The following is a 24,327-nucleotide window of genomic DNA, read 5'->3' as shown; positions in this document are numbered from 1 at the left end:
TAGATGTAAATCAGAGTCTGGGTAAGACAAGCGACGTGAATTTACCGGTAATCACAAATAAGGCCTAAATGCCGAGTGGTGCTGGCAGGCTGTCGGCTTCAAATGCACAACGAATCAGACTGTGCTGGGAGCTAGAGACCTGGACGGAGGTCTGGGACATGTCCAGCATTCTAATCTCTCGCCTCAGCCGCCAACAGGAATTACATGTGAGCGCTGGAGCGTTTCAGCCTTGTCAGCAACAATTACACATCCTGTTAGTTCCTGACAGGAAACTGTTGACGGTTCTCCTCAGTCTGAGGACTACAGCTGCATCAAACACGCTGGAGTCCTCTGAGCTGAGCGTCAGCACGTCCCAGCACGGCTGGGTGTGAGGCAGAGGTCAAAATCTACATTTCAGCAAGACAGGTTCACATCAGACTTAGTACAAGTCTTTTTATAGAACTGCTGAATATTTACAGGACTGAAAGGTCCTGATGAAGCAGTCGGACCTTTGATTTTCAAACTTACACTTGAGGTTCTTAATGAACTCGACCAACCTTTTGATAAGGAACCTCTCACTCAGTGAGGTTTCACGCACATCTAAATAGAGCTATTGGCATCAATCTAGCTAAGGATTACCCATGTATATGTGCGTGAATCATTGTATGAATGATTCAATCGATGATTGGATGGGTGGAGGAATGGGTGGATGGATGGATGGATGGATGGATGGATGGATGGATGGATGGATGGATGATTGATGATCTAAATTGAGCTATTGGCATCAATCAAGCTAAGGATTATCCATGTATATTTATGTGCGTGGGAAGAGAATTGAACTATTGATTGAGGTGCGTTCGACTCTGCGCTGCTAGCTGGCGCTATACGCCCTTTCATGTTGGTGTTATTCCGTTTAGTTCGAACGATTAGTAAACAAACGCATCCGTTTTTAAAACAGACGCAGACCACTCGCCATGTCTTCTCCTTCGTTGTTGTCGTCTTCTTCTTTTCTTACTGTGTTGTTGTCATACCATGACTGTTGTCCAAGACTCCCAGGTCAATAGCTCGACTAACTGGGGTTTGTGCCGGAATAGCTCAATTTAAAACGGCGTCATCTGGCTTTGACTGATCTGTTGACATGAGGAGAGAGCTGAGACTGTTTACTGGTGGATCTACGTATGTTCCTCCCCTCACCTATGGAACTGTGGGTAGAGACTGAAAGAACCAGATGGAGGATACAAATGGCTGAGATAAGTTTCTTTGCAGGGTGTCTAGACTCTCCCTTAGAGACAGAATGAGTTCAGTAATTTTGGAGAGACTTGAACTAGAGTCACTGCTCCTCCACCTTCAGAGGAGACAGTTGAGGTGGTTCATCTCATTAGGATGTCTCCTGGACACCTTCCTGGTTAGGTGTTTCAGGCATGTCCAACCAGGAGGAGACCCAGGACACGCTGAAGAGATTATATCTCTCAGCTGGTCAGGAAACACCTAAGTGTCCTGGAAGATCTGGAGGTGGGTGGAGAGAGGGATGGATGGATGGATGGATGATTGATGACGGATGGATGACTGATGGATGGATGGGACGGATGGATGGATGGATGATAGATGTTGGATGGATGGAAGGATGAGTGATGGATGGAAGGATGATGGATGATTGATGGATGGATGGATCAGTGGATGGATGGATGATTGATGGATGGATGAATGGATGGATGGATGGATCAGTGGATGGATGGATGGATGGATGGGTTATAATTCAGAGTCTGATCTGATGGTGTCACCATTGCCCTGATGTCTGAACTCAGACACAGACACAGAACTCTGACTGGCAGGAATCACGATAAGGTCTGAATGAAGGTTTCAGATGTTAGGGGAGATTCCACTAAAACAGAACTAGGACCACAAACCAGACTCCTCTTCATAAAATTACACACAGAATGTATTGAAAGGGAGAACCAATGGAAACCGTGAGAAGATCAGAACCATTTTACTTTGACCTTGATGTAGGAATGAATGAACTTGTTGTCATGGTAACAGGTTCCATTCCCAGCGGCTCGTTTGTTACATACAGAAGATTCTGGTGACAGCAGCTCTGAAGAAGATGAGTCTGATGAGGAACAATATGATCCCAGATACAAACAAAGGGTTGTGTCATCACTTTAGCTATTTAGCGTCTGTACTGACTTATCATCTGTAAATAAAGAAGTAACAGCACATGATCATTCTTTTAAAGAGCATATGTTTTGTTGTGTTTTTTTACCACCAGAAAACCGGGACTGGTTGAGAATTGGTCTGGGAGGATCCAAGGATGAGGCTTGGCTAAAAGCCTCCAAAAGTATCACCCTTATTCCAAATTTAAATGGACCAGGATTTGGGTGTAGTCAGCTTCTACCAACATGGCGTTGTGAGGTAGGAGACGCTTCAAAAGCCTTCTCCAGAAACTTGTGGGTGACATCACAGGAGGTGTGTCCAGTTATTTCCCTACAGTCTATTGTTTATGAGTATTTGACTTTTCTCCTGGAGTTTCCTTCTGATTTCATCATGGCTTCCTGGGGCTCTGATGAAACATGTGTGGCGTGTTTTGATCAAAGTCCTACATAGACTCAGACAACAGCTCCTGTTTCAAACAAATATGGTTTTAGGGGGCGTGGAGTCAGACATGTGACTCCACCCCCAAAAACAGCTAGGTCCTACTACCTTGTGCTAGCCATTTCCTCAGATAAGTGAATGCAGCATGATGTGAAGTTGTGGGCAGAGCTGGAGATGTAGGTGGATAATTCTGTGATCTGAGTCTGTGATGTCACAGTTTGGTGCAGATCTGAACGGATCACTGAGTCAAACTTTGCTGCAGGGAGTTTCTTAGCTAATATCCTCTTTGAACACCCAATTAATGTTCTCAACCACAGAAAAGCTGAATATTTTTCACAATATGTCTCCTTTCATTTTACAAAAAAGAACAATAAGAATAATTAGTAGAAAACAATATAGTCATCCTTCAAATCCATTATTCTCCATTATCCATTATAAAAACTGTTGAAATTTCTTGAATTAGTGGACCACAGAATTCTGCAAATTATATGGAAAGCTCATAAGAAAATTTTGAAAAAAAATTTGAAAAAAGAGAAAATAAATATAACTTAAAAGGAACAGAGGTCTTTAAAAAAACAAAATTCAGGACAAAATTAATGGAACGTTGTGTTTCTGTAAAAGGTATCAGTATATGGAACAATCTGGATACAGATCTCTTTTTAGCACCATTGTCATTTTTTTTTTCTTTTAATTAAAAAAAGAATACGCCTATCTGTGTTTGACAACAGCTATTTTGTGTTATTTTATAACTTTGTTGTAGTTTTGGTTTTGTTTTTTGTATGGTTTTTTTTTTAAATTAAGTTTATTGGAAAGTGTTTTTTTTATTGCGTAATTTGTAATTCGTTTTTTTTTATTATTACATTAATTTAAATTAGATTTCTTAGGAAAAAGGGACAGATAAAATAAGCTTAGTCTTCTTTCTGTTCCCTTTCATTCAAGGAAAGACATTTGTTGTAATTATCTTCTATGGGGTGGTCTGCTGGAGCAGCAGCATCACTGCAGCAGAGAGGAAGAGACTGGACAAGGTGGTGAGGAAAGCCGGCTCTGTCCTGGGCTGCAGTCTCCATCCTGTGGAAGTGGTGGGGGAGAGGAGGATGGTGGCTAAGCTGTCCTCCATCATGGACAATGTCTCCCACCCCCTTCATGAGACTGTCAGAACCCTGGAGAGCTCCATCAGTGACCGGCTTCGTCACCCACGATGCACCACGAGAGGCATCGCAGGTCCTTCCTCCCCGCTGCCATCAGACTATATAACCACGCCTGCTCTCAGTAGCCAGTGGACAATAATATGACAATAAGATGTGCAATAATATAAGATGTACAATATCTGCCAATCTGCCAGTCTACCTCACAACACTCAACCTGCTTTTTCTGTACCATTTCTTCTTCCAACCAACTGTATATACTGTTCATATTCTGTGATTATACATATTTTATATGTATTTTTTATTCTGACTTTTCAGTCTTTTTACCCCTCCCCTGCATGTGTGTGCTAAGTGTACTGCTGACAACAAAAATAAGTGTCCCCACTGAGGGAGAAAATAAAGGATATCTTATCTTATATTGAACAGTTTTGTTTTTCTTTTAATGAATGAAATAAAGAATAAAATTAAAAAAAAAAAAAAAAAAAAACTGGACCTGAAGTTTCTAAAGGTGTGAAGCGAAAACAGTCAGTTCTCAGAAGCGGCGGTGCGTTCACTGACCTGATGAAGAAGGCGGCTGCAGCAGACGGAGGCTGGATGGTTTGGGTACCGATGCTGTGGGCCTCCGGTTTAACAGGGGTGTCCTGGGTTGGACCTGTCGCAGTCACATGACCTGCATCTGGCCCCACAGCCTGCCAAACAAGAACCAGAGGACGAGTTCCTAACTACCATGAGAACATGAAAATCCATCACAGGAGCTGTAAATTATCCAGGTCTTAACCCCAACCCTCCTGCAGAGAATCATCCAGGCGTCACGGTGTCAATTTACCCCTAACCCTGGAAGTCAGAGCGACAACAGATCCGGCATTGTCATGGAAACCGGTAACTCTTTCTGTCTGTTTGCTTACTGGTCCATGTTCTCCCTGGAATAAAGAGATCTTCTCTGTTCTAGACTTTGACTGAACCACCAATGTGTAACTGTCTGACAGCGAGGCCGGTCCCAGAGGAGGCGAGCCTGCTGCTCCAGGAGGTCGTTCACTCATTAGTCCGCTCATTAACCCAATTCAGAGGTTCCTGCTCTGTAACGATGTGTCTGGTTTTTAATGAGTTAATATCAGTAACCCACAGATGTTTTCGAATAAATCTGATCTCCACATTAAAGAAATATGTCAAATTCCAGCAGAAGTGTAAAAGGAAGTATAAATAATAGAGTAAATGAAGATAAAGAGAAAATCTGACAAAATCTTCTGCTTTTAGAGCTCATATCCGTCTGTCATGTACTAACAACTTAAAACACTCTAGAAATCCACCCAAGAACCTTTCACCATCTACTGGACCAAGATGTTTCTCACGAGGAAGTTTAGAGGTTTATAAAGATGAATGTGTCATTGATGTTTTTCAGGAACTACACCATAAAACTGCTTTAATTCAACATAAAAGTCACTACATATATGAATGATTGGATATATATCTAGTTCAAATTTCAAATTCAATTTCTGTTCAAAAACACTTTATTAATCTCCAAAGTGAAATTAACTGTTGTAGAGTATTATGTTTATTACTGTGTGGACAGAACTTTAATAGTATTCCTTCTTCTGTTTGTTCCTCCCATGAATAGAAATGGTTTGAGACATCTAAGCGGTTCTGATTTATCTCCGAGTTGCATGGTTCCATGAATCTAGAGGAGCTTTCTGCTGGAACCTGGTTTTCTGACGGTGAAACACCAAAGATGAGACTGCATTCAGAGCTGGACTGAAGCTGTGTTTTGCATTTGGTTTTGAAGCTCAGTGAGTTTTTGTCACAAAGTGGTCCTCTTTACTGTTACGATCTGAGTCTAGACGACTGGACTTCTCTTGGTTGGTGAACATGCTTCTCCTTCCATCCAGAAGCTTCTTCAGGTCAGACTGACTGGAGGGAACTTTGCAGCTTCTAAACTGCAGAAGACTCAGTCAATCACTGTCCTCCCACCACTTCTGTTGGACTCTTCTGTCCACTGTCTGGTGTTGCTCTGGTTTCATGAATCCAGGTGTGAATGGTTGTAAAACCACCTCTAAGGATATTCAAGGCTGGGGGTAAGTGTTTGATGGTGGAACCAGAGTCCTCCTCTGTTGTTTGTTCGTGTTTGACACGGACAGCTTCTTTTACTCCTCTTTCAAACCGCTCGACTTCTCTGTCCAAAATAAAGACATTATTCTCTTCAAACTACTGTTCCCGATCCTGAAGATGCAGGAGGAACTGAGTATAGACCTGATACTGGACCCGAGTATGGACTTGAAATCAGATCTTAGTTTGGACTAGAGTTGGGACTTCAGTCTGGACCTGAGACTGGACCTGAATCTGGACTTGAGATTGGATCTTAGTTTGGACCAGAGTGGGGTCCTGAGTATAGACCCGATACTGGACCTGAGTATGGACTTGAAATCAGATCTTAGTTTGGACCAGAGTGGGGTCCTGAGTATAGACCCGATACTGGACCCGAGTATGGACTTGCAAGTGGGCCTGAGTCTGGACCTGAATCTTGATCTGAGCCTGGAACCGAGTATAGACCTGAGACCGTATCTGAGCCTGGACCAGCATCAGGACCTGACTCTTGACTTGAGACTGTATCTGAGGCTGGACCTGAGTCTGAATACAAGTCTGGACCTGATGAGGCGTTGCCTGTGCTGGTCCATGTGTTTGTAGAGTTAAGCTGCTCAGATGTGAAGGTCTGTAGCATCTGGAATACCACAACCAGTTCTTAACCCCGATGTAAAACCAACCGCTAACTGATGCATGTCTGCATCCAGATGTACAGATGTGAAACCAACCGCTGACTGATGCATGTCTGCATCCAGATGTGCAGATGTGAAACCAACCGCTGAGTGGTGCATGTCTGCATCCAGATGTGCAGATGTGAAACCAACCGCTGAGTGGTGCATGTCTGCATCCAGATGTGAAGATGTGAAACCAACCGCTGAGTGGTGCATGTCTGCATCCAGATGTGCAGATGTGAAACCAACCGCTGACTGATGCATGTCTGCATCCAGATGTGCAGATGTGAAACCAACCGCTGAGTGGTGCATGTCTGCATCCAGATGTGCAGATGTGAAACCAACCGCTGACTGATGCATGTCTGCATCCAGATGTGCAGATGTGAAACCAACCGCTGAGTGGTGCATGTCTGCATCCAGATGTGCAGATGTGAAACCAACCGCTGACTGATGCATGTCTGCATCCAGATGTACAGATGTGAAACCAACCCCTGACTGGCGCTTGTCTCCATCCAGGACCTTCAAGGTGTCAAACCTCTGAAACTTGCCTCTTCTTGGTCCATTTCAGAGCTCTGCTCTATGTCCTGGTTAACAGTGGATTACCGTGGCAACAGGAATGGGGCGTGTGACTGCGACACGCTTGGCCGGCTAACAGGATTACTGAGAGTGCCGGCAGCAGAATACCAACAGACCTGAGCAGGAAAGTCACGCAGCTGAGCCACAAACAAGAAGTAGCAGCTATTTCTGGACACGTGCGGTAAATCAGGCTGGTGATGGAAGGAGAAGGTCTGAATCCTGCAGATGGAACCGGTTTCTGGGTGAATTCACACACCTGATCTGAGTCACAATAACAGACAATCTTCTTACACTGATGACTCAAAATATTCAAACACCTGTGTTTCGATTGAACTTTAAACATTCACAGTGTTGGAATTAAATGTGAGTAATCCAACATGGTAAAAAGTTACCACATGGTTGAAGCTTCGGATTGGTCTCCAGTGGTCTGATCAGGCTCCGCCCCCCACCATTCCAGCACTGCCTCAATTCAAAATATTGCTTTGGATCAGAGCCATACGAGTTCAGCAGAGCTGGGTCTCAATCATGATGCTCGCTCCACTGGCTACAACGCCAGTCAGTCGACTTTTTCTACTCTGTCCCTGGTGCCGAGTATTCTTTCATTTCCTGGTTGGGTCGTGACTGACCAAGGTGCTCTGTCAAACCTCAGGCAGACTTCATCTCCTCCATGGTGTTCTTCACGGACGGCCCGCCTGTTTAGGGACTTCTGTGGTAGACAAATGAACAGATGAACAGATGTTCCCATTCCAGTGAGGTCTTCAAGCATCCAGATGGTCCTCGTAGCTTCTTCTTAAACCTCACTGAGGATTCTGCATTGTCTTTGGACTCATCTTGGCTAGAGGTCCACTTCTAGGATGACCCACTAAAATGTCTCCATTCCTGGACAGTTGGTCTCACTGGAGACTGACGGATGATAAACTCTAAGGTGGTTGCATCCTCTTCCTGCTTATGGACGGTTAAGGGTGTGGTCTTTTAGTGACAGCTGATGGCTTTGACCTTTGAGCTCTAACTAAAGCTCTAACAGGACATGTCATTTCTTTTTTCAATAAAGTATGAGTTGTGCTGTTGACTGCACTCAGAGACCACTAAAACTGGTTCTGTGTTGGTCTGGAAGGTTCTTCACTCTCGTTGAAGGTGGCTCCCCAGAACTAACCAGAGGACAGCAGCTGGTCTTCAGCATCTACCTCTGGCAGCAGCCGGCTCCTCTGGATCCAGTGACTATTGGCACTTTTCCACCAGTACCTACCCAGCCCGTCTCGACTCGACTTGCCCTCGTTTCTTTTCAATAACCAGATCAGAAGTAGGCGGGTTGGAGCGAAGCTGCTGTGACTTACTCGATTGTGCGATTGGGCCACCCCCCGACCAATCGGTGGCGTGTAGTGTGATGACGTCAGATACAGCCGACTCAGCCGCTTAGAACTTCGGCAGAGTAGTAACAGAAAAGTATCTACTCTGCACGTTAGACCCCTAGTTGAAAGGCGCCAAACTGAGTGGAGGCGAGTCGAGTCGGGCTGAGTAGGTACTGGTGGAACAGCGCCATATGTTATGAGATGACATGGGAGTGACAAAGTGACCATGGGTCCACTAGTCCCGGTGTTGGCTCTAGCAGCACCCGTTTTTTTCCTTCAAAACCCGCCCTTTGGCTGCTGGTCCGATAAGCAGCTTATCACCACCTGTTCCCGTTGCTGCTACACTTCCTGCTCTCTGCAGGTCTGTTCTCATCGCTGAGCTGCAGAGTTGCAGCTCCCAACAGCTCCTGTGAAAGATGCAACTGAAACACAGACGAGGAATTTGCTGCCTCCCATGTGCCCCTTTGTTTTAGTGTACAAACATGGTAAAAATGTCTGGCAGGAGCTCACCTGGACAGGTCACCAGTCCATCACACACTGTCACTCCCAGGGGTGATTAAAAATCCCTTGCCAACCTGACAGGAGGAGAAAGCCAGCGTACGCAGAGAAAACCCACACAAACATGGGAAGAGAATGGAAACACCACCGAGGAACAGTCCTGCTGGGAGCCAAAGCAGGAACCCTCTTGCTGGGCGGTACTCATCATAATGCCCATAATGAAGCCAAAAAGAAAATAAAAATGCATATGGGCAATCCTAAGTACCTTCTTACTGCTTTCAAATGATTTAAGAGAGTAAGCTGTGGTCAGTTGCTGTGAACCATCAACCCTGATAGCTGATCAGGTGTGCTGACCTTATGTGTGTGTTAACACAATGCCAGGAGGGGGAGACATCAGCAAAGGTCTTAGAGAAGGAGCTGTTGCAAACAGGATGAGCAGTGACTCTACTCAGAGTCTCTCTTGCATGACTGAACCTCTCCTCCTGTCTCTGAGGGGCTCCTGTCACTCATCTCAACTACTTGCATCCTTCATCTGGTCTCTCAGTCTCTACCCACAGTTCCATAGCTGAGGGTAGGAACCTAGATCCACCAGTAAATTTAATCTCTGATCTTTTCACCACACCAGACCAGTACAAAGTCCCCATGATTGCAGATGCTGATGCACCTGTTGAGCTCCTGTTCTGATACACAACCTCTGGTCCGTCAGATCCTTCTAAATAGGAGGACCATCAACCCAGTTTTCTATATCACAGGGATCGCCCCGGATGAGGAGTGTCAACCAGGAACTCAGGGCGGCCACTTCTTCATCTCTGCTGTGGTGGAGCTTTATTGGACCTGTCAACTGTCTCCAGAGTCCCACAAGCAAATGGCAGGACTCCTTCACGTTGAAGGTCTCTTTCACCTGGGTTGTCCACCACTGAGTTTATGGATTGTCACCACAGCAGACATCAACGGCTCCAACAGTCAGAATGATGTCACATGTCCTCTAATGTCCCATCTCCCCAACCCTTCCCTGAGAAGTATTTCAAGTTCTGTCAGAGGTGGGAACATAAGATCTCTCTGACAAGTTCCTCTGCCCAATTCTTCCACCAAACCCTCATGATATGTTTGGGTCTTCCGGTACTGTCCGGTCCTGTCCAGTTCCCTTATCCATTGTCTATCCAACTAATGGCAGATCAGCTCCTCTCGTCAACGACAATTCCGCTGACGTGAGGGACATTCACAGGTTTTGGTTCATAACATCTATCAACCAACACATGGTCTCTACAGTAGGTCCTTTCAGCATGTGGCCCTGAGCAAATACCATGACATTCAGTCATCCATTCACAAAAAAGCACCAGCTTCCCCCTTTCTCCAAAGCTCAACCTCATACTCAGCTGCTTATTGGAGACTTTTTTACCTGCAATCTTGCTCCATAACCTCCCCATCATCCAATCCCCCCCAGGAACCTGAAGACCACAGGGCTGAAGGACTACAGCCCCGTCTCCTTGAAGTCATGACATTGAGCGTCTTGGACTGTGCTACATTAACCCACTGCAGTTTGCCTACAGAGCCAACAGAGCTGTAGACCGTCAACATGATCTTCCAATACACTCTCCAACATCTGGACTCTTGGATCCTTTGCAAAGGATCATGTTTATGGACTTTAGTGCTGCATTCTTTACAGTCCTCTCAGCCCTGAACCAGGACAAGCTCATCTGGCTAGGACTGCAAGACTGCCTCTGTAGATGTATGAAGATGACAATATACATTGTCATCTTCATCAACGCCATCATCGTAATCATCATCATCAAAACCTCAGACGGTTTGTTCAGTCTTACCGTAGAGTGATGACGATCAGGTGGGCAGCAGGAGACCCTCCACACCCCTTCCAGGTAGTTCTGTGCGTTAAGGGGCGTGACTTTGGCAAGCCCTTTGGTTCTGCCTCCCCCGAGGTAAGTACTCTGTACTCCTCCCCATCCCCACGGAGCCCCACCCCCCTGCTGCTGCACATTGTGCATCGATCTCTGCTGCTTCACCGGCAGCTCCTTGGTTTCCCACTCATTCTCTGAGGCCAGGGGCCCACAGGCGGAGGTGGTGGGGGGGGTGCTGGGAGTGGCGGGCCGAGGCGTCATCTGGCTGCTGATACCCAGAGCCCGGTGCAGAGCAAGACGCCTCAGCTGCTGAAAGGCAGCACCGCAGACCTCACATCGGGCGTCCGAAGCAGCATGGCGACCACGGCGAGGCCACTGTAGGCGCTGGAGCTTGTCAAGGAGGAAGGAGGCGTAGGCCGGATCCTGGAGGCGGCCAAGAGAGCAGAGAGAGACATAAAGGTCATTTATTTGTGTGAACTGATCATCAAAAACCTTTAATCAAAAGACCACGCCCCTAAATATACATGAAACATACTGTCCAGTTGTCATGGAAACGAAGCTACTGAAACAATCTACCAGACGTATTTATTTCTGCTGTAAACAGCAACATTTAAACATGGAGGGTAACTCACTGCTGGATCCAGACCCTAGTGGTCAGTAGAGGACCTGCAGGTCTAGATCCAGACCCTAGTGGTCTGTAGAGGACCTGCAGGTCTGGATCTAGACCCTAGTGGTCAGTAGAGGACCTGCAGGTCTAGATCCAGACCCTAGTGGTCAGTAGAGGACCTGCAGGTCTAGATCCAGACCCTAGTGGTCAGTAGAGGTAAGACACCCAGTATATCTGCAGAACCCCTTTCTGTCCAGATGGGGGCAGCGTGCAGCATTAATGGCAAGCTATGGGACCTGATGAGACTTGCCAGTGATGTAACAAAGCCAGAAGTCCCAAAATTACGTCAGTACCCCCTATCTGGTCCAGTTCTGTAAAGAACCTGTAAAGAACAATGGACTGAATCTGATGGTGAAAAATGTTTTCGTATTTGCTTGAGACCCACAATGATCAGATTAAAAAAAAGACAACTAACTTTTACTTTATTTTTTGGTGAATTGTCTTTGAAGCACTTCAGAGATTCTGAAGAAGCTGTTGTGTGAATGGATGAACATTTAGATTAATTACGAAGCAGCAGCTGCTCAGACAGATTTCCCTCAGAGGACGTCGACCTGCTGCTGCCTGCAGATTTACAGCCCTGTCTGTTGGTGTGTTTTGTGTGCACAGGATCGTGTAGGAGCATGTGAGGGACTGTGACCTCGGGTCAGCTTGCGTCGGGGCTCTTCAGCGGAGGTCAGAATGAGTGTCAGACCAGATCGTCAATGTTTTACGGCCGACAGACGGCGAGCCGCAGCTCCGGCAGCGTTTACGTGCTCCATGCTGCCCTCACTGACCCACCAACTGTTGCTCTACACTAAATCACTTCTTCTTTGTTCCGTCTTTCAGGAAAACAGACGTGATGGGATTCTTGCAGGGTCCTGGCTTTATTTTTCCACTTGTAGTGGAATGCTGCAGATGGATCCTCAGTGGTGGGACCAGGTCTGGGGTCTGGGGTCCAGCAGGAGCCTCGTTTCCCCACATGGGCTGAAGTCTTCACGCAAGATCCTTCAACACCATGATTCTTTAGTTACGATGTAAATACAGTCATACTCGCGTGCCACCATTTATGCAATTAAATACTAAGCTTTGACAGTTTTTTGCACTCTGGTTAATAAAGATATATTTTTAAACACAGAAGCACATGGATTAGCCTTGTTTTATTTGTGACAGTACAAATTTTGAAGTTCTGGCCTGAATACAAGTTAAACCAAAAGTGTAAGTTAATTTTTGGCAACCTTCATGTTCAAATTTCCAAATGCTTACATGTACAAATATCCAAATGTACACATTTTTACATGTCAAATGTTCAAATGTTCAAATGTCTAAATGTCCAAATGTCACAGCAGAAATAAGTATATTTACAGTCTAGAACAAAAAAACTTCCATAATTCAACTTTCCATCCATGACAGCTATACAGGGGACGTTTTTTGTACGTCATAAGGTAAAATTATATGAAGCAACAAAGTTATGCATGAGCAGCGTGGTATTTTAAATTGACAGCTTACTATGTTACCTGGTAACCACTAGCTAAAGTAATCACTTTAGCTAGTTAGAGCTGTATTAACTTCTGGGCTGTGAAGTAAAGAGCGAACAAAACATAATCATTCATATCTGTGCACTAGAATCCAGTCACAGATGCTTAGAGGACATTAAACTCTGGCTGTCTCACAGTTTCCTCTGATTAAACAAGAGTAAAAAAGAATGCATTATATTTACTCCGACTAAACCTTCCAGTAGGACATTATCTCCTGTTGTCTCAGATCTCGGCCCCCTGGCCCCTCACCTGAACCATGTGGTCAAAAATCTGGGTGTGACGTGTGACAGCGATTTAAAATGTGATAAACAGATGGACTCGGTTGTCAGAGCCAGCTTCTGTCAACTTCCACTTTTCACTAAAGTCAAGCCTTTTTAAGCCACGGTGACCATGAGAAGGTCATTCATGCTTTTATCAGCTCTCGCCTTGACAACTGTAATCAAGTACTTTGGTGTCAACCAAACGTTACTAAATCGCTTACAGCTTGTCCAGAATGCTGCTGCTCGTGTAGTAAGTTGTGTAGCCGCAGATTATAATGGTAGTTTTTGACTACAAAATTTATAAATCATGTATGGTACACCAACCATAACAACTGCAGCAGATGCAGAAAAGAGTCCCCAACGCAAAACCTTTACTGTTTTGCATTTGAACCGGTGTGTGGCTCTCTCAGCCTGTGACAGCTTGAGGAAAGTTCTGAAGTCCTGTATAACTGACTGACTCATATCTTCATCTGACATTAACATTAGAAGTAACTGATCAAGACTTTCAGCCGTCGTTATCAGACTGTCCAACAAATTTATTTCTACATCATTAACAATATCTAGCTTGAATTCAATATCAATGTCAATGACATGCGGCCAAATCCTCCGAAAACACCCACTGTTTATATCATGTTCAAGGAGTGGGTTAACAGCTATATTAGCTTTTCTCAAAACCACCTTGATTAGTTGTGAAACTACTAAGCAAAGGGTTTGTTTTCTTATTTCTAGGATGCTCATTATCCTGACAGAATCAACGCGTTTGTTTGCAACAGTAACTAGAATCCACTGACACAAAACTGTTGTGGTGAAAGTATTATATGTGGTAATCTGTCAGAGTTCCGTGATGTCATAAAGGGAAGGGGCGGAGTCTTGATCATGATGTTCCGGTTTTATCTGTGACATCAGAATGTGATGTCATCAGAAACGTGATGTCACTCATTTAGACTCCTCCCACTTTGAGTTCTCCGTTAGATTTTTTTTTTTACTACAACTCTTCTGCAGTGATCTGCAATGTTCTTCATCTGATGTGGTTACGATGATGTTTCATAATAGTAAATAATGCTACAATGACAACGTTTCTTTTTATTCTTCTTGGTTTCTATATTTAGGTAGTGCAAGATGACGGCCAGCTCTCTGCTGCGGTGAGTCTGGTTTGGATTGGAATGGACTATGGCCATGGTAATGTTAACTTTTTTCAAAGCTGCACAAAGTAGCTCTGTAACTACTAAGTGAATAAGAATTTGTTAACTTTTTCTAGATTAGTGCAGTACATTATCCTGACAATGACCAATAAAAGCCGGGTATTTAACTTCACCTGAATTAGATGCAATCAAATCTAATGTGTAGATCACTGAGAGACCTCCAGTATCTGTGGTCAAATGTCTAGAACAAAAAAACCTCCATAATTCAACTTTCCATCCATGACAGCTATACAGGGGAAGTTTTTTGTACGTCATAAGGTAAAATTATATGAAGCAACAAAGTTATGCATGGTGTTAAGTTATGCAGCGTGGTATTTTAAATTGACAGCTTACTATGTTACCTAGTAACCACTAGCTAAAGTAATCACTTTAGCTAGTTAGAGCTGTATTAACTTCTGGGCTGTGAAGTAAAGAGCGAACGAAACAATCATTCATATCTGTGCGCTAGAATCCAGTCACAGATGCTTAGAGGACATTAAACTCTGACTGTCTCACAGTTTCCTCTGATTAAACAAGAGTAAAAAAGAATGCATTATATTTACTCCGACTAAACCTTCCAGGAAATTATCTCCTGTTGTCTCAGATCTCGGCCCCCTGGCCCCTCACGTGAACCATGTGGTCAAAAATCTGGGTGTGACGTGTGACAGCGATTTAAAATGTGATAAACAGATGGACTCGGTTGTCAGAGCCAGCTTCTGTCAACTTCCACTTTTCACTAAAGTCAAGCCTTTTTAAGCCACGGTGACCATGAGAAGGTCATTCATGCTTTTATCAGCTCTCGCCTTGACAACTGTAATCAAGTACTTTGGTGTCAACCAAAACGTTAATAAATCGCTTACAGCTTGTCCAGAATGCTGCTGCTCGTCTGTTAACTAACACCCAGAAACATGACCACATCACACCTGTGCAGCATTCTCCTCACTGTCTCCAAGTGGAGTTTAGAATCCATTTTAAACTTTTAATGTTCGTTTTTAGTGCTCTTGATGGCCTTGCCCCGTCTTATTATGTGAGATTTTAAGTTTTCATCGACCTAGCAGAGCCTTGTGCTCCGCTGGCCAACATCTGTTAGAGTTACCACGGACTAGATCAAGGAATTGTGGGGACTGTTGTTCTGCAGTCACTGGTCCAAGACTCTGGAACCATCGGAGTTACGTCCTCTCAGCAGCTGCCTCACTTCATGTCAAAACTGAAGACTTACCTATTTAGGCTGGCATTTGACACCTAATTGTCACATCTAAAGTCATTTTTTTGCAATTCAGGATTTTTTTACTAGTAATGTTTACATTTTTTCTAGTCCTGAGTTCAGTTATATTAGTCCTAGTTTAACTTCCACAAGTTAGTCCTGTTTTCATCTCTACTAATCCTGGTTTTCTGCTCTAGTAGTATTGGTCTAAATCGCTGCTTGTCGGGGTTTAACCTCTTCTAGCCCTGGGTTCAGTTATATTAGTCCTGGTTTAAACTCCACTGCCCATGGTTACTGCTTTAATAGTCCCAGTTTCATATCTGTTAGTCCTGGTTTCATCACTACTAATCCTGGTTTCACCTCAGTTAGTCACGGTTTACTCTAATAATCCTAGTACTATATATATATATTATATGTTTGTTTTTTTTGGGGCAGCACGGTGGCTTAGTGGTTAGCACTGTTGCCTCACAGCAAGAAGGTGCCCGGTTCAACTTCCAGGCCCAGCAGGGTCTTTCTGTGTGGAGTTTGCATGTTCTCCCCGTGCTTGCGTGGGTTTTCTCCGGGTACTCCGGCTTCCTCCCACAGTCCAAAAACATGCATATTAGGTTAATTGGTGATTCTAAATTGCCCGTAGGTGTGAGTGTGAGTGTACATGGTTTGTGTGTTTATATGTGGCCCTGCGATGGACTGGTGACCCCTGCCTCTCACCTGAAATGAGCTGGGTTAGACTCCAGCAGACCCCCGTGACCCTGAAAAGGATAAAGCGGGTATAGATAATGGATGGATGTTTTTTTTCTTCATACTTGACACCATGTATTGTGTAGCTTAAGTTGTGTAGTTGTGCTTTAAAGTCTTGAACCACCGGACAGGCCGCAGATTATAATGGTAGTTTTTGACTACAAAATTTATAAATCATGTATGGTACACCAACCACAACAACTGCAGCAGATGCAGAAAAGAGTCCCCAACGCAAAACCTTTCCTGTTTTGCATTTGAACCGGTGTCTGGCTCTCTCAGCCTGTGACAGCTTGAGGAAAGTTCTGAAGTCCTGTATAACTGACTGACTCATATCTTCATCTGACATTAAGATGTGAAGTAACTGATCAAGACTTTCAGCCGTCGTTAACAGACTGTTCAACAAATTTATTTCTACATCATTAACAATATCTAGCTTGAATTCAATATCAATGTCAATGACATGCGGCCAAATCCTCCGAAAACACCCACTGTTTATATGATGTTCAAGGAGTGGGTGAACAGCTATATTAGCTTTTCTCAAAACCACCTTGATTAGTTGTGAAACTACTAAGCAAAGGGTTTGTTTTCTTATTTCTGGGGTGCTCATTATCCTGACAGAATCAACGCGTTTGTTTGCAACAGTAACTAGAATCCACTGACACAAAACTGTTGTGGTGAAAGTGTTATATGTGGTAATCTGTCAGAGTTCCGTGATGTCATAAAGGGAAGGGGCGGAGTCTTGATCATGATGTTCCGCTTTTATCTGTGACATCAGAATGTGATGTCATCAGAAACGTGATGTCACTCATTTAGACTCCTCCCACTTTGAGTTCTCCATTAGATTTTTTTTTTTAACTACAACTCTTCTGCAGTGATCTGCAATGTTCTTCATCTGATGTGGTTACGATGATGTTTCATAATAGTAAATAATGGTACAATGATGTTTCTTTTTATTCTTCTTGGTTTCTATATTTAGGTAGTGCAAGATGACGGCCAGCTCTCTGCTGCGGTGAGTCTGGTTTGAGCTGAATCAGCGGGACAATCCCATGTAACAAGTCGTCAGACGAAACGGAGGAAATGCAGCAAACACATTTCAACATTATTCACAATATCTACCCTAAATGTAAAATCTGAGTCCACGACATGGGGCCAAATCTTCCTATAAAAGTCGTCTATCGCTTTTGCTTAAAGGAGCTGTCTGTAAGAAATGTCCAAAACTGGTACTGCAGTCACTTTCAAAATATTGTTGAGCGGCGTGTACCCTCCCCCTCCTCCCCCCGACCAGAGGTTGCCAGGTTGGCTGCAGAATGCAGCAGGAACGTAGGCTGCCATGGCTGCGATAATTAGAGCCGAGCTGGCAACCCGGATGCCGAAACAATACTGACTTGGTGATTGGGAGATAGGTGGAGGATGGAGCTTCAGAAACAATACTGACTTGGTGATTGGGAGATAGGTGGAGGGTGGAGCTTCAGGCCAAAACAAAAAATGACAACATAAACATCAGTTGAGGGCTGCAACTCCTCTTTTTAAACTGGAATATCCTGGCTTGAGTGCTGTTGTCAGTGACATAAGTATTTGAAATTAACATGATTTTTAAATGTCTGTTGACATATCGGGGTCATTTTATGATTCGTTTTATTATTGCTCTTACATACAGCTCCTTTAAAGCAGCACAACGTAACTTTCAGCTTTTCTGAGTTTGGCGGCATCTTTTGGACAAAAGCGGTAGTGCTTTACCAGAAAGAACACTACGTTTCCCATGAGCACCAGCGCGTACTGCCGGAAAACTCCTGTCCCGTCGCTGCATTTGTTTTGATGAGAGAAGACGGGACGCTTTTCTGTTTCACCAAGTGAATAGACGGAACACAAAAAAAAGATGTTAAACTGCTGGAAAGGAACTGGAATTTACCGGGATACCTTAAACAAGGAAGCGGTATATGGAGAAAATAATGATTATTAACGGTCTGGATCCATATGAAATCCCTACTGAAGAGCCATGTGTTTCAATAAATTTGTATAATAGTACAACATACAGTACATGTTTTGTATCCCTTACACTCTAGCGCCACACGAGAACCTTTGACTGAAAAAAGAAAAGCAGAAAAGATCTCTACTGGCATTTTTGTATCAGCTCCAATGATTTACATCAGACTCGGTAAACTGACACAATGCAGAAACGTGCAGTTCCTCCAAAGACTAGCTCCAAAAGCTAAACTATGGGGGTATTATTGTTCCAATATTATTTGTGTGTGCGTATCTCAATCTGTGTGTGCGTAAAAAGATTTGTGTGTCTGTATTCAGATTTGTGTGTGCGTAAAAAAGATTTGTGTGTCCGTATTCACATTTGTGTGTGTGTAAAAAGATGTCTGTATTCACATTTGTGTGTGCGTAAAAAGATTTGTGTGTCCGTATTCACATTTGTGTGTGCGCAAAAAAAAAAAAAATCAGCCGGGAGCTCTCGATTGGTTGTCTTTGTACACGTCGATTTTGACACATTTCTGCCGTGGCAAATCTGTAAAAAGCCTTCACACCACTAGTCGGCGCGTAGCACTCAGTCAGTACGTTTACATGCAGCATAATAATTTATCAGACTCATGTGTGTGACAGCAGAATTTGGGGTACAACTTTTTTATTTACATACAAATGTTTATCATTACGAATAGTTATAACATGGACACATCTTTTTGGAAGTTATCTTACTCCATATGCAACCCGATTACTAAATGTCCGACATAGGTACGAAGTAGATGGGACTCAGGTGTTTGCATGCAGTTAAAAGTCGGAACGAAGTCTTTTACGATCATAAACCTGATTGAACTGCTGCATGTGAACGTACTGACTGAGTGCTACGCGCCGACTAGTGGTGTGAAGGCTGTATTGCTACTGTAGCCTGGCGTGAGCCTGTGAGTCCGAGCTCAGGGCAAAGGAAAAGTTACGGACGGACGAATCGTTTTACACACGGATCGTTTTTACAGATTTGCCACGGCAGAAGTGTGTCAAAATCCACGTGTACAAAGACAACCAATCGAGAGCTCCCGTATGGGCAGAAATATGTACCACTAGAAACTGAATCATTTATATTTGAATTGCTCAACTTGAATAATTGCATTAAAAAACTGAATCTGAATCACATAATTTGAATCATTGCATTGAAAAACTGAATCTACATTCAGCTCTCACAATTCAAATTCAATTGTACTGTGCCAGACATCCGGGTCTTCCGGAGGAACAGCAATCGAGTGCAGATACAAAGAACTCGGGTATCAGTCACGTGACGTTTTTTGTTGTCAGCGCCATCTTGAGGACCGACCAGGGACATTCCAGCCCCCCAGTCTCGCACTCAGAAGGCACGCCGATTTTTCCCAGTGGCCAGCCGCGGTACTGCAACAAAAAAATCCCATGGGGCCCAAAAAGATTTTTTCCCATAGACAGTAAGTAAAAGAGAAGCCTCTAAAACTGTTCACAGGACACCTCCAGGTGTAATCACCGGCAATTACTAATCTTTGTATTCTATATTTTTAAGTCATGGACTTTATACATACCCATACCTGCCAACATTGGGCTGTGAAAAAGTGGGAGATTTTCTGGGGTAGCGGTTGGAATGCTCACAACATCCACGCCCTGATAAACAAGACGACTTTTAAGCAAAATATCACTATTACACCAATATTGTGATATGAGAATAGATTTTGGCTGTGATGGATATCTATTTTTCAGACAACTTTTTACTTTTTCTCCTTACATTGTCACACAATTATCTGTACTTTTTACTCCTTGCATTTTAAAAAACAGCCTTGTTACTCTATTTCATTTCGGTCTTTAAAGAAAACTATCCAGTTAAATTGCTCCATCCGGATTGAGTGAATTTGGTTGTGGCACAGATGTTCTTGTCCAGTTTTGTTCCTACAGATTCCTGCAACTAAACTTGGATGTACATTCCAATAAAGGTTAGGATAAATGATAACATGCCTCTGAAGTTTGACTCTTTGCACCATTACAATACTTATAGGCAATAGTCATCATATCTTCTGCTCTCTGAAACACATGTAACACATGTTAATGCTCAATAGTACACATATATGGTTCTTTAATATATTTGCATTATACTGAGATTTAATTTCATTTATTCCGATCATCCAGGGGCAGCACGGTGGCTTAGTGGTTAGCACTGTTGCCTCACAGCAAGAAGGTCCCCGGTTCGACTCCCAGGCCCGGCAGGGGCCTTTCTGTGTGGAGTTTGCATGTTCTCCCCGTGCTTGCGTGGGTTTTCTCCGGGTACTCCGGCTTCCTCCCACAGTCCAAAAACATGCATGCTAGGTTAATTGATGATTCTAAAATTGCCCGTAGGTGTGAGCGTGAGTGTGGTTGTGAGCATGGTTTGTGTGTTTCTATGTGGCCCTGTGATGGACTGGTGACCTGTCCAGGGTGTAACCCCTGCCTCTCACCTAAAATGAGCTGGGATAGGCTCCAGCAGACCCCCGTGACCCCGCAAGGGATAAAGCGGGTAAGATAATGAATGAATATTCCGATCATGGAAATATGCAAAGATGCATTCATTTTCAATGGCTTCTGTCCTTAATGGCTTTTTCCCCCCCCCACATTACTTTTACACTTTACTTTTACACTTTAAGTAGTTTTGAAACCAGTACTTTTATACTTTTCCTTGAGTGCGGTGCGACCTGGATGCCCCTCACCCCCTCCGTCCCCCTCTCCTCCCTGCGCGCACTCGTCACGTGTCAAGGCTGATTTATGGTTCCGCGTTACACCAACCGTACCGCGCGCGTAGGTTACGCCAGAGGCTGCGCCGTACCCTTCGCCGTAGGCTCTGCGTTGATTTAACGCAGAACCATAATTCAGGCTTCACCCGTTACCGCAAATCTTCACACACTCCTCAGCAGAACTTTTTCTACAAGACGGCAAGATATAAATCTACACTTTTTACACAGAATGGAGAAAACACAATAGGTTTCGAAATATTTAGCTCCCATTGGTCGTTTATATCATTGAAAGAAAATAGAGGTTATAGTAGGCTACGTGAAAAGGAGTTCTATGTATCTGCACTCGATTGCTGTTCCTGCGAAAGACCCGGATGTCTGGCACAGTAGAATTGAGATTGAATTGCAAGAACTGAATTTGAATTGTGAGAACTGAATGTAGATTCAGTTTTTCAATGCAATGATTCAAATTAAACAATACAAATTACGTGATTCAGATTCAGTTTTTTGATGAAATTATTCAAGTTGAGCAATTCAATTTCAAATATAAATTATTCAAATTCAGTTTCTAGTGGCACATATTTCTGCCCATACTCCCAGCTGATTTTTTGCGCACATATAAATATGAATACAGACACACACACACACACATCTTTTTACACACACACACACAAATGTGAATACGGACACACAAATCTTTTTACGCACACATCTGAATACAGATACACAAATCTTTACGCACACACAGATTGAGACACGCACACACAAATAATATTGGAACAATAATACCCCCATACTAAACGCTGTCTCAGAAGACACTTGACACGTGGCCAGCGCTGTCATTGGTCAATATTAGGCCAGTAGTCACGTTTTCATGGAAACTGACCTGAAATGAAGCAATGAAAAGCACAGCGACACAACAACACATTTTGACCCATACTTGGGCATTTTTTTCTATATTGTTTGTTTGTACAATTCTACAGAATCTTTAAAGTCCAACTTCATTTACAAATCATAAAGTTTGTACAAACAACAAGTTTGTAACTGAAATGCGACTGTGACAGTGAAGTCGCTTGTCTGTGACAGCCAGCGTTATTTTATCAGATAGGTTCGTTTGTGTCCTCCTTCACAACCAAATATCATGTTTACAAGTTACAACACACACTGCACTACTTAAGTCTTTTAAGCTCATAGCTCATTAAGCTAATCTGCATGCAGGGTTTTGGGGCTTTCACACCACAAACCCAGCAGAGCTTACATCAAAGTCGTACCAAGACCACCACCTCCAAGTGGTCACAGTTCAACAAATTCAAATAAAAATGTGTGTTTCAAACGATTTGCATATGAATATATTGTTCTTTTGTGTCCAAAAAAAATAAAAATATAAAGAAGTTATTTTGTAAAGGTTATGATATTCGCACCGTTTTCCCAACATGACTATTAAAATGATGAGAAATTAGTTTTCTGGGTTCTCTGGGCTTTTTGTGTTTGGTCTTATGTTTCAAGCGTTGTGTTAAAAAACAGAAAACATAAACTACAATTTCTCAAAGACCATGAACCCCGTTCAAACACAGTTTCCTTTTGTTTTAGTCCAACATTGAACATTGCACTGCTACACACAAGCCACATTTCATTGCCACAAATTAGTTAAACCAAGTCAATTACTTAAACCAAATGTAAATAAATAGCAATGCTACACATTAAACCAGCAGCCTAAACCACAAAGTGCTCTCAGTATATTGGCCCAAAGTGCAAATAATGAGTGTAGTTTTTAGTAGCAACGCTAAGCAAAGCAAATCATTACCCATGTAAAACAATTAACTACATTTCCCAGCATGCACCGCAACCAGAAAGTATAGTGAAGACGCCACAATTCAAACTCAAACATTTACGGATCAAGCAGACAAACGGCGCACATAAACAACGCCAGCACAGCGGCAACGTTTACAAAACAAACTTAAACCGCAGCTCAATTAATATAAACAGCAGCTTACCGGTGGCGCATCTCTCCCGACGTGACAACATGCTGCAACTAGTGCCAGCTCCCGTGCTTCAATCAGGTAAGTGAACCTCCCACTCTCATCATCTCACCTGCGCCGCACCGCCGCCGAACACCCGTGACGTAGTGAACGTAACAGTGCCAGTACCCATTAAAAGTTTGGATGTTGTCTCTACAGCAGTGTTTCCCAACCCTGGTCCTCGAGGCACACTGCCCTGCATGTTTTAGATGTTTCCCTGCTTCAGCACACCGTGATACAAGTGGCTGTGTCATCAACAGAAGTGTCAAGACCTTGATGACAAGCTAATTAGGACCATTAATTAGAATCAGGTGTGATGATGAAGGGAAACATCTAAAACATGCAGGACAGTGTGCCCCGAGGACCAGGGTTGGGAAACACTGCTCTACAGTAACTTATAGCCAGACTAAGAGGGATAGGTTTTTCACTCATTTCAGCTCATTTTAGAGTTGTTCCAATAACCGTGCTGGAAATTCTCACAGATGGTGTGAAAAATGAGGCTCTTGGTATCGGGGAATATTTATGTCTGTGCATCATCTGATACCATGTGATTTTTATACACAGAATTCCACAAGCACAAGAGTTAAATTACGCTAGTTATGTATTATTATTATTATTATTATTATTATTATTATTATTATTATTATTATTATTATATTGGCAATTATCACGCATGGAAAATCCTACCAGGAAACTGCAACAAAACTGTAGAATTCTTTGCCCTTGAGGACCAGCCCCTGTTGGTCATTTAAAATGTTGGATTTGGTTCATACGTGACACCATGTATTGTGTAGCTTAAGTTGTATAGTAGGCGGGCATTAATAAGCTCTGCTTCTGCCTGAGCCTTTTTCAGTCAAATTGTAAAATTTGTCTCTTCCTTGTTGCCTTGAAAGGTATATATAACTGAAATAAACTTTAACTAACAAACTAACTAACTAGTTTCAGCACTACAAATTCTGGATTTAGTTGTATGAATCCAGGTTTTCCATTTACTTGTCCTGGTTAAACCGTTACTAGTTCTGGTTTAATCTCTACTGGTCCTGGGTTCAGTTCTAGTAGTCCTAGTTACATTTCTACTGATCCTGGATTCAGCTCTAATCGTATTTGCCAACCCTCCCGATTTTCCCAGGTGAGTCCCAAATTTGAGTGCCCCTTCCGAAAATCTCCCAGGGCCACCATCTCACGAATTTCTCCCGATTTCCACCCGGACAACCATATTGCTAAACCATCCTTCACTGGGTGCCGTTTCCATCCGGGCAATAATAACGGTTACACCTCGAAGTCGACCTCTCCT

The 24,327-nt window shown here is 43.4% G+C and overlaps 1 protein-coding gene across 1 annotated transcript in view; it reads right to left on the bottom strand.

Annotated features, from left to right (window-relative positions):
* Positions 1–24,327, bottom strand: part of LOC133418336 (kinesin-like protein KIF26A) — a 97,838-nt gene that overhangs the window by 45,898 nt on the left and 27,613 nt on the right. Inside the window, exons 3-4 of the mRNA XM_061706921.1 lie at positions 10,704–11,159; positions 4,272–4,402 (exon numbers count right to left, since the gene is read on the bottom strand). Of these exons, the coding sequence (XP_061562905.1) occupies positions 4,272–4,402; positions 10,704–11,159 (587 nt within the window). The remainder of the gene's footprint in view (positions 1–4,271; positions 4,403–10,703; positions 11,160–24,327) is intronic.

Source organism: Cololabis saira, chromosome 18 (genome assembly GCF_033807715.1).
Source record: "Cololabis saira isolate AMF1-May2022 chromosome 18, fColSai1.1, whole genome shotgun sequence".
Classification (NCBI taxonomy): Eukaryota; Metazoa; Chordata; class Actinopteri; order Beloniformes; family Belonidae; genus Cololabis; species Cololabis saira.
The sequence above is the reverse complement of the archived record's forward strand: the minus strand, read 5'-3'. Positions and strand labels throughout refer to the sequence as shown.